General features: G+C 40.8%; 2 protein-coding genes and 1 long non-coding RNA gene across 4 annotated transcripts in view; 1 reads left to right on the forward strand and 2 right to left on the reverse strand.

Moving 5' to 3' along the window:
* The window catches only part of LOC120505782 (phosphatidylinositol 3,4,5-trisphosphate 3-phosphatase TPTE2-like), a 36,570-nt gene that overhangs the window by 24,170 nt on the left and 1,346 nt on the right, over positions 1-11,054 (forward strand). The window lies entirely within an intron of this gene.
* SLC25A15 (solute carrier family 25 member 15) lies at positions 13-8,444 on the reverse strand. Its single transcript, XM_039716668.1, has 6 exons — positions 8,304-8,444; positions 5,153-5,411; positions 2,740-2,877; positions 2,243-2,412; positions 1,091-1,249; positions 13-212 (listed from the first exon to the last, which is right to left on the reverse strand). The coding sequence occupies exons 1-6, from the start codon at positions 8,356-8,358 to the stop codon at positions 88-90; spliced, it is 906 nt and encodes a 301-aa protein (XP_039572602.1). The 5' UTR covers positions 8,359-8,444; the 3' UTR covers positions 13-87.
* On the reverse strand, positions 8,706-11,048 carry LOC120505785. The gene is made up of 3 exons (XR_005628306.1): positions 10,756-11,048; positions 10,533-10,636; positions 8,706-8,834 (listed from the first exon to the last, which is right to left on the reverse strand). It is a non-coding gene; the product is annotated as an uncharacterized LOC120505785 (long non-coding RNA).

Consider the following 11,054-nt stretch of genomic DNA (forward strand, 5'->3'; position numbering starts at 1 on the left):
CTCAGACCATCATGTGATCTATGTGTTTTTCATCATTTATTTAAATGACCCTTAAGCAATCTCTCGTTCTTCGTTTGCTAGGCGGGATCAGTAAGAATCTATGTGTTTCATCATGAGCTTCCGGCTGTACTCGTAGGCAAGGAACAGTGCCCCGTTGGCCACAAATGCACGGATCATAGTTGGTGTTAGTCCAGAATACAAGGCAAGCACGCCTAGAAACGAAACCAGAGCCAGTTAGCAATTTATTCAAGTGGCTGTCTGCATCAACCACTCTGCTCTTACCTCTGAAGGATACTGAAGCAATGCTTCTGCTTAGAGGAGCATGAACACAGAGAGCTGAACTCGCTGTAGCTACTGATTGCAGTGGTACTGGATATTGATATGGGAGTTTCTAATGTTGTAACAGGAGTTCAGCCATGCAAGGGCTTATGCTAGATGCTTATTTCAGGTATGACAAGGTCTTGGCCAGCTGAGATAACTTGGCAGTGGCTGTACCACAGCTGGCAAAGGGGCAGCAAGACTATGTTAGAGCTGTGCCCCAAGTAAGACTCCAGTTCTGATGAGTATCTTACCTAGCAATAGGGCCAGGATTCATGTCTGCTGCCATGTATATTCTTAGACCCTTTTCCAAAGTGCCTGACACAGGCCTTTTCCAGAGAGATGCTGAGGTAGATGCCTCAAGTTGCCAGGCTGGATAGGGCTGTTTGATAAATCAATCCTCAACCGTATATTAATTTCTAGAGGTGAAGAAAATTTCTGCATGGAACTTACCTAGTTCCTTCAGGTTTCATGTATAGGTCACAAGTAATGGAGCCCATATTTTAATCTGCTTTTAATGCATAGTAATGCTTCTGTTAGGTTTAAATGAGTCATCTCCTGAACCAAGAGGCAGGGAAGATGAAGTAGGTCTCAGTTTCTAGATTCCAAGCTTTCCACACTACATGAAGTAGATATTTGCTCGCTAAAAACAGTTGTCTGTCTCTAACAGACCTTATCACTGGACTAGCTTTCTTAAGTGTTTTTGGGTATTGGAGGGTATAGATTTCAGCCTGCAGCCCTATAGATTCAGTTGATCTGCTTGGATACTCACCTTCAGTTCTCACAACAGTTACAAATGTTCCCATAAAGCCTGCTTGTTTTCCAGCCATTGAGAGAACCTGAATTCTAGATTTGACACAGTCCACAGGATACACAGCAATCCACAGACAGCTGCCTCCAAAACCTCCACTTAGTAACAAAGGGATGGGACCTAAAAGTTAAGAAATATATTTTTATACACCACAGTATTCACCAACATAAATATAACATTATTTAATCTATAGGATTCAAAGGGAACAGAGGAAGCTGCTTATGTCAAAACAGCAGTTGCTGTTCTCTCTCTAACCTTTAAGTTAATTTCAAGCTGCTGATAAAGTGCAAGTCTTAACTAGAAACTTAAAGATTATAAAGAGTGCCTCTTAGATTATTGGCCATTTTAAAAAACTGTAACTCAGAATTCAATTTTGATTGTATTAACTAAATTCACTTTTTAACACTTGTAATCACTTTCCAGGGTTAATTGTGAAATGGTTTAGAGTAACATCATATAGTGTTACTAATCATATATACAGAATTTGATACAGTAGAGTTATTTTGCAATCAGTCATTTCTTTCATGATATGCCCTGATTTTGTATTTCAGATCAGATGTTTGTGTTTTGTTACATGTCCAAAATGCATGCAGCTGAAATCCTGACTCCAAGCAAGACTGGTTCAGTCTTTTAACAGGAGACAGGCAATCTTTATTCTGGCATCACCATGTTTTTTTTCTTTTCTAATTTTCAATCTCAGTGTTCTCTTACTATCATTGTAACTACATCTAATGGTCAGCATGCAGTTCAGCATGTACTTGAACATACTGTTCAAGAGAATTCAGCTAAATACTTCAAAATCACTCTGAATGGCAGCTGATATGAAATAGTTCAGAGTTGTGTTACTCTGTGGGGTCAGATATTTCAGCAGTTTTGTAGTGTCAGCTCACTGTGTTAATTCTCTATGATACAAACTGCTTCATTGGAAAATTGTCACTTCAATAATTTATTACTGTGTATACACAAGACACAGCCCTCCATATTTAATATGCCTAATTTCCTTAATTTTGCATGGATTTTACAACAGGATTAGTATATCTTCAGGGAAGGTATGCCCCCCTTTATGTCTCCCATGACAGCATGCTAAAACCCACCTGTAAAAAGGCACCATACCTAATTCATCTTTTGATCTCCCAGAGGCAAAGAATGTCCGGCTCAGCTCATACCCTCCAAAGAAGAAGAAATAGCCTGGGACTTCCCGCAGCAAAGTGCTTGACAGGCCACGATAGAATCCAAGGGGACCATCCTTTTGGATAACACCCTTCACTACTGACCAAACTGTACTGAGAGAGGTTGACCCAGTTAGTGATAATTACTAGCCAGATAATGAGAAGTTACAGACCAATAGGCAACTTCAGCAACAATTAATAGGGACACCTGTTGTGCAAGCAATTGAATTCATATAAGACTTAAAGCAAGATCCTGCTGGGAGCCCTTCACTGGCATCCAGCTTTACTAGCACCCAGAAGGTCAGCAGGCTCTGACCCTCCCAGCCACAACTCCTCTCTGGTTAGCAGTGCACTATAAATGTGACACTGAGCCAATTGAGGATTTGAAGAAATAATACACAAGAAAAAGTTTCAGGGACATTGAGCTGGGTGTATACTTACTTGTGTCCCTGGATTATCTTTCCTGACAACTCCATTTCATGCATGGCCTGTAGGCGGCACTTCACCAGCTCTGTGGGACAGAGGACAAGGGTGGCAAAGGCAGAGGCAAAGGAGCCTGCAGCAGCATTCTGTAGGTCACTGCAAGAAAGAAACTGCAGAAGGTATTTGGGCACTGACCTTCAGTGCAGTGGAGCCACTGCACCAGCAGTCAGCTTCCTGCACCTGTACCCTAAATACCATCAAGAAAAACTGGCAGTCTTGGGGGAAAGATTCTAAAGGGCAGTTACTTGAACCAGAGGGAGGAAAAACCCAGCTCATCCCATATTCTTATACAACTGAAAGACACCCTTTTGACACCAAAGAGATATGTTGCAACCTCTAACCTTTTTGCTGTACTTTAGTAATTGGAGCAGAGTAAAAGCCAGGAAGGGAAGATTTGATAGCATTTATGAAGATTTCCATAGACTTGTTTTACTGGGCAACTTTTGGTTACTTACTACTTCCCTTCCTCAAAGAGAATAGGAGCAATAGTTACCTCATATAGATACATGTCAGTATTTTCAAATTCACCTTATCAGTATTAATAAAGGCTTTCAGTAGAAGATGCTAGAAAACTGAAAGCAGGCACAATGGATCACTGTAATCTTTGTATGGATGTGCTGCTATGAATGCAACCATGTGAATCAGAGACAGCACAAACAAACCACATCACCAAACAAGACAGCACTGTCATCTGCAGTGATTCAGTGTTCCAAAACTGGGGCTTATTTTGTGGCGATTTTACACATACCACAGATCCTGGGTTGCTAAACTGCCAGGATTCAAAAGGCTGGTACTTGGGAGCAACACTGCTTTTTGATGCATTTTAAACAGGCTCCTACAGAGCCTGGTGTTTTGGACAGGAGCTGCATAATACCATAGAAGTGGAGCTTCTCTTTCAGAACCTGGGGAGTCAGCACAGCTGAGACTGATCTCACTGCAGCACAGAAATTCTTTCCATCCAAGGGAGGTGTTGCCTTGTGCCCAGCAGTTTGATACATCTATGGTATGAGAGATTAAACCTACAATTTTTCACCCTGAAGCATCACAAATCTCAAGTTATGACATGAAGCAAAGCTCATGACATTCAGATATAGTGGTAATGAGAACTTTCAAAGTGGAAAGTATCAGTAACTGCCTGCAGAGCAGCAGTGGAATGTAGCACTTCTCTTTCCAATTTGTTGTCTCACTTTAGACTTTATGATGAAATCTGTTAGTTAAACTAAGCGTATGTTAAAAGATAAACAGAATTTAGCATTTCTCTCAATTTCTTTTCTCTGTGACTTATGCATCAGTGATATGTATTCATTTAACTGAAAAATGTTTTATAGTTTGTCCTTTTCTGAAGGTGTAACCATACAGTAACAATGGGTGGGGATGTCATGGACAGACCACATGTTCTCATCAGGGCCCTGCTGAAGACCATGTCAATATAATTCTCTCTTACTTGTGCCTCATAAGGTGCCCCCACAATGATCCAGATGAAGAGAATAAGGAAACAACACCAAGGGACAATCTTTCAAGTAAATTTAAATTCTTTAATGTTTTGTCCCAGAACAGCTCTGCAGTCACACTATTTGACCTTGAATCAACAAGGTATCTTGGATCTGAAAAGCACCATTACTTGACCAAGGAAGGAATTTTCAGATGCCAAAGGTGCTTGCTATTGCTATGTACTCACATTCCCATTCTGTATCCAACTCCAAAGACAGAGTAGCACACCAATATCCTGTTTCAAAGTTTCCTGCCCTACCTTCCCTACATCCAGCATGACCATGGTGCCTCAGTCATGTGAGGTGATTCTAGGACACCTGCACATCTGTGGTCTAGCTCCCAGGATGATCACAAAAGACAGTGAAGAAATTATAAACATATTGCTGGTGGGCCTACCTCCTACATTTTAATGGGTAGGAAAAGGTAAGGGGTTTGTAGGGTGAGCAAGCTTTTGAACCTTAAATAAATACATTTTTAAAAGCAAGAAAATATTAGAAAAGTGCCCTTCTCCCTTAGTATGCCTCCTTGTAAGAAAAGCCCCCTGCAAAATCAGAACAACCTGATATTAAAGGAATACAAACTTAGAGGTGTTGAAATGCTCCATCCTATTGGTAAAAATGTTCCAGGTCTTGAATACTCCACTTGAGCTGTGATCATCTAAACCAGCCAGCTGCAGTGACTGGTTAGTAGACAGCTCTGTTATATTAGACACTGTACTGTCATACTAAGGCCTATATTCCAAAATTTACTACACTTACGCTGCCAGAGGAGAGCCTGGGACCTCACTTGCACCTGACAGTACAGTATTGGCAAATAGCAATTGCATTAAATTATATATACTTACTTATCTTAAAATACAAACCAGATATTTATTACTAACCTGAGCTTTGTTTTCCTGTCTACTCCAACAATTCTTCTCACAATTTGTTGGCAAAATCCATAGCACATGAACAGAACGGAGTTCTCTGCAATGTTGGCTACAAGTGCTGGTGAGGTTCCCTTGTAGAAGCCTCGAAATCCCACTTGCTTATAGGTTTTGACAAAACAGTCAACAAGTCCTTTGTACATGTTGGGGAACGTCTGCATCTTCACCTTTGCAGTGTCAAAGGGCTGGCCAGTCACCACACAGGCTGTCCCACCTAGGCAAGCAGTGAAAGTTAACAGTGGCTGCAGGTTATCACAACTGCAACACCTATGCTGGAGCACCAGTATTAGGAAAATCACACAGAAAGCAAAGATTAATTAATTCCCTGTAGGAAAAGACAAGTGCTCTGATTTTAGCACAATGGCGTCAATTGTCACTGGTGAATTTAGTTACCTTAAGAGAAAAAAAATCAGGCAAAGGAGCAGTAACATCACGATTCTCATTAAATATTTTTTTATCTTGTGAAAAGCAAGCATCTAAATGAATCAGCTCACTTTTATAAACTTGTGCTGAATTAGAGGTATTGTTCTGCAATCAAGTCACTTGTGTCAGTGAGTTAAATGACATTTTCCTTTGCCCATTAATGCAGTGGTTCAGAAGGCATCTCTGATTTTACATTGTAATAATAACAAAAAAAATCTCCACCCTGAAAGATTAGTAATCAAGTGATTCCTCCAGGACAAGAGGAACACTGCTGAGAGTGCTAAACTGATCATACATAATAAATTGATAACCAAAGACTCAAACTCTTTACTTCAAAACTCCAGGTGGCTCTTAAGCACATTTCTTTCCAGAGACTGGAAGTGTCAAGTGTAAGCTGAAAAAGGGCAAAAGGGCAAAGTTTCCCAACATGTTATCTTTTCTAAACTGAACTGCAAGGTCAATACCCTGAAAACTTGTGTGATATTTCCATCAAAGTCATCAATAACCATTTTGCTCACAGTGTAGTGTTCTCCTGCAACCAGTTCTGTAGTCTGCAGGAAGAGCTGATGTAACACTTTTTCAGTGAGAAACAGTGTACAGCAATAGCAATCTATTAGAGCAGATACTTGACAGGAAACACATGATAAGTGTACCTTATATAGGGTTCATGGTTTTGTTTTTTAGCAAGAGAGAACTTGACTAAAACAGAAGCTGACCTTTAACCAAAACACAATTGACATGCACATACCTTTAATTATCTGTAAATGCAGATAGGAAAGCAACTGAAATGGAAACAAAGTTGTGCATCCAATTAAGATTAGTTATTTTTCTGTTAAGTGGGGAGAAGAGTTAAGTATTTGTTTAACTAGTGTTATTTGCAATCCATTTTATTCTCTGCAAACACATTTGTATAACATTGTTCTTGCTTCTCTGCAAAGAGGTACTCCAGACCTTTGAGAGAAACTCAGGATCTAGCTGCTATAAAACCTCATTCGCAATCAGATGGATCATTAAAAGCTTCAGAGCAAATCATGCAAGGAAACACAAAGAGTTTCCTGCTCTGGAAGGATAACCAAGGAGAAAAGTAGCTGGTTCAGACCAGTAACACCCATGTAAGCTTCAAATGAAAAGCAGAGCTAGGAAGGCTCAGCCAGTGTTATTTGCAGGTAGATATTAATCTACAGGACAAATGCTAGGTTTCTGTAATAAAATAATAGCTGTTGGAAGATGTCCAGGGAAACCAGGAATGGTCTTGGAAATGTAAAGCTGAAAAATTGTGAGTTGACAGAATGGCTGTTCCAAAAAAGCTGTTATTGGAGTTGTCTCAAAAAGCCTAGTAAACTGCAAAAATGAACTTTGTAAACCTCAAGATAAAGACCAAGAGTCCTAGTTATTATCTGAAATATTAAGAAAAAAAAATTCTTTGAGCCAGCAGTAAAGAGTCATAAAAAACCCACCCACAAAATTAAAAGAAACCAGAAACCCAAAAAGTTCAACATTCAAACAAGTGTGGTCTTAAAAATGTGGCAGTGGCGGGGAAAACAGTCCTACTGAATCAAAGAAGGTATTAGAGGTTGCTCAGATCCTAGGCAAAGGACTATGACCACAGACAGTCAAATGACATATTTAATCTTGTGCAGAATTTGCTTGCCTCAATATGTCTTTACTTATCAGGTAATCAAGACTGTGTCTCGAGAGGAAGGTAAAACCAGGTTATGCATTTTCTGAAGGAACAAGCTGTTTGCTTACTTAATTACATTTTCTAAAGAGTGCAGAGATTGCCACAACAATGGTTGTGCTGTTACTCCTTCTTTCTCACTGCACTGTTAAATTTCACTCTGACAAATGGCTGCAAATAACTACCATTGAATGCACCTAACACCATTAATACTGCCATATTCACAGCATCAACATTGCCATAGAAGGACTGACTGCAATATTTATTATGTGGGAAAGAAAAAAAGATCACTAACATTGTCTAAACTAATTACAAAAGTAAATTAGACAAATCTTCCACCTTTTCCATATAACCACTGTTAGGTTAGAAGTGTCAAAAAGACCCCTTTTCTCTGGCAGAGTTCAAAATTGCTTCCCTGAGCCACGTACATGACCAACATGGCAATATCAGTGGGAAAGTACAACCATTTCCACACAACTGATCCAGCAAAATTTTACAGCACAGAGTACACTGAAGTGGAAATCAATTATACAAATTCATCATCAGTTCTACTACTGAGCTTCATAAGCTTTAGAGATTCACACCAGGATGTTGTCTGAGCCAGAAACCCTTGAGACAGCCTTTTGTCCCTTTCAGTTAGGGACGGTTCCTGTGACAAAAGCAGCACCTCAACCACTCACACACTGACTTCCTTGCAAAACTCTACTGATGCTCTCTGACTGATTCATAAACTCATGTAAGCAGAACTTAAACCTCCTTATAGAAAATTATTAGTCTGAGAAAGGTGTTATGTCTTCTTCACTGTGTGGCAGGGGTTTCACCAGGGAGGAGCAATAGTGATACAGTTACAACACAGGCTGAGGTCACTGCTTCTCCTTATATCCTTAAAACACAGAGGGTGAGGCTTTTTAGCAACTTTAGCTTTTTTAGCAACTGGAAACTGCTTTTATATTTGTCAAAGGCATTAAAACTGTTTCTCAGAAGTTTTGTGCAATTTAGCATTACCTGCAGCACCTGCTGTGAGGTCAATAGCAGCCTGAACAGCAGAGTTGATCCTCATGCTTCACACTTGTTTATCAGTTATTTCAGAGCAAAGTCTCCTGTTTCCTGATAGGTGTGGAGATACTTGTCTCCTGAGGGAAGAGAAAGATAAAAAAATACATAATTTTCAATAACTTGACAGGCAAGAACATTACAGGAACACCCTCAGATCCACTCTTCCATTTAGAGATAGAAAATGGTTGTGCTCACAAATGAGACTTAGCATACTTGTATTTTGACTGATTTTGCTGCATTGGGCAGATCTCCTGGAGTATCAGTGCTTAGCTTCAGCTTATTTGGGCTTTCCAGCTTCTTATCTCTCTGGATCTCTCAAATGAAAGCAAAAGAGTACATCCAGGGAACAGTGCTGCAGCACCTGCTGTGAGGTCAATAGCAGCCTGAACAGCAGAGTTGATCCTCATGCTTCACACTTGTTTATCAGTTATTTCAGAGCAAAGTCTCCTGTTTCCTGATAGGTGTGGAGATACTTGTCTCCTGAGGGAAGAGAAAGATAAAAAAATACATAATTTTCAATAACTTGACAGGCAAGAACATTACAGGAACACCCTCAGATCCACTGTTCCATTTAGAGGTAGAAAATGGTTGTGCTCACAAATGAGACAGCATACTTGTATTTTGACTGATTTTGCTGCATTGGGCAGATCTCCTGGAGTATCAGTGCTTAGCTTCAGCTTATTTGGGCTTTCCAGCTTCTTATCTCTCTGGATCTCGCAAATGAAAGCAAAAGAGTACATCCAGGGAACAGTGCTGAGGGTTACTTTTGTATCGATTACAGAGGCATAGTCTTCCCTCAGGTGTCTAAAGCTGGAATATTTCATGCTTGTCTCAGCTCCTCACCTATAAGCAAAACAGAATCTGCTCTCCTCATGGTGAAGAACAGCTAACAAAATTCTACCCATGATGATACATTGGGTGCCTTTCAGAAGAGGAGTAGAAAAGGAATGAACATCTTGAATTGTGTCTGGCTGTCATGTTCCTAGTGCAAGTCCCCCCCACAACAGAATATTACAAATAAGAATTACACTCTGTCTCTCAGGAAGGCAGCTGGAAAGCAGAAATACAAATATGACACTTTGAAATAAAACATTCAAATGAATTCAGTTCTCAAGTTTTCATCAAGATACTTTCACTGGGCAAACAGTTAAAACAGGCTTAATTTATCTGGGGTAAAATAACTCAGCCAAAGAGCTCCCACTGTTTCAGAACCGTGCTGCTGTCTGGCAGTGCTGTCAAAAAGCTGCATGAGTCTTAAAACCCACACAAATACACATGTGAATTAGTGCCTCACTGGCTTTTAAGCCTGTCTTCCAGCACAGTACATCAGTAAACAGAACAATTTTCACTCCTCTACCTACTGTAATGCTTCTTTTGAAGCCTGTTACCTCCCAAAATGTATTTTGACCTAATTTGAATAGGAAACATAATTCCCAGTAGGCTACCTTGAAAGAATCATAGAAAGACACATTGTATAAACCACATCCTTTTTACAGGAAACATAGACACTTGAATACAGCCAAGGCTTTAAGAAAGCCTATCTCTAAACAGATTTATTATTCTTGAACATTAGAAAGATACACCAGTAGGCCAAATGCTGTCACTCAGTAACTTTATCCATCCAATCTGTTACATTAACCTAAATGAGTTTAAAACAAAATAAAACATTGCTCTTGCAATAAATGGCCCTAAAACAAGTAATTTCACAATTGTGGCTTCAGATTTGAACTGTTTTGTTACTGACAGCGTGGCACACCAGGTGTTACTTCAACATGGAGGCTCCAAGGCCAAATTATGCTTGGCTATCCTATATATCTCATTAGTGTTCACGCTGTATTCTGAGTTTTGCTCCTTATTTAGGGGAGAAAAAAACAAATCATTGGGACAGACTTTGAATGAAAGGAATTACTAGAGAGCAACAATAGCCTGTGTTCAGTAAAATGTACACTGCTTTCATCACGCTGAGTGCTTATCGACCTGTGCCAGTCCTCAAAGGGAGCATATGCCAGATCACCCACGGAAAACTTGGCAGCAGAAGGACAAAAAGTATATGCCTATAACAATATGGACCTTTTAAGAGACAAGGAAGTTTAGCTGTCTGATCCATATCAGCACGGTACTACTTTCACAAGATTTAAGTCTTAGTCAAAACTAAATTAATATTATATCAGTACCTACCTTTTTTTCCTGTTTGCAATAATACTACTATATTAAAAGTTGAATGTAGGTAGAATGAGGCAGCAACTGCTCTCTGACTTCCAAAGCAAATCCAAACCTCAAACCTAGAAATACAGAAGCATTAGTTAGTGTAACAGGTCCTGCAGAATCCCCTGCAAGCAGATGTTATTTCAGCCCCAGATGTTTCTCTCTGCCCATGCCGTCTCCAAAGACCGGGATGCACCCAGAAGGCAGCGCTGCTCCTTGCAATATCCCGCGTGGGGAGGCCGTGGCTCCGCTTCCCAAGGTCACAGCAGGCCGGCTCCCCGCGGCTGTCACACGTGCTGGCGGCGGCAGCGCACGGAGCGCTCCCGGGCCGCACGGCCAGCGCCAGCCCGCCTCAGGGAGGAAGGCTGAGCACCCCCGTCCCACCACCCGTCCGTCTGGAGCAGGAAGCGCCGGCCTGCGTTCGGCGGAGGCAGAGCCCGCCCGACCCCGGCCCGGCGCCTCTCGCGGGCGGCCGCAGCCGCGGCTTCCCGGGCC

The sequence above is a fragment of the Passer montanus genome, unplaced genomic scaffold, assembly GCF_014805655.1.
Source record: "Passer montanus isolate IOZ18808 unplaced genomic scaffold, ASM1480565v1 scaffold36, whole genome shotgun sequence".
NCBI classification, from domain to species: Eukaryota; Metazoa; Chordata; class Aves; order Passeriformes; family Passeridae; genus Passer; species Passer montanus.

What these genes read in the sequence shown, in the direction of transcription:
- SLC25A15 (XM_039716668.1), bottom strand. Translation starts at nt 8,358, where the DNA reads ATGAGGATCAACTCTGCTGTTCAGGCTGCTATTGACCTCACAGCAGGT. An exon ending in GAGATCAAAAGATGAATTAG is followed by an intron (nt 1,250 to 2,242) that starts GTATGGTGCCTT and finishes CTTAACTTTTAG; the next exon opens with GTCCCATCCCTTTGTTACTA. An exon ending in AACTGTTGTGAGAACTGAAG is followed by an intron (nt 213 to 1,090) that starts GTGAGTATCCAA and finishes TTTCGTTTCTAG; the next exon opens with GCGTGCTTGCCTTGTATTCT.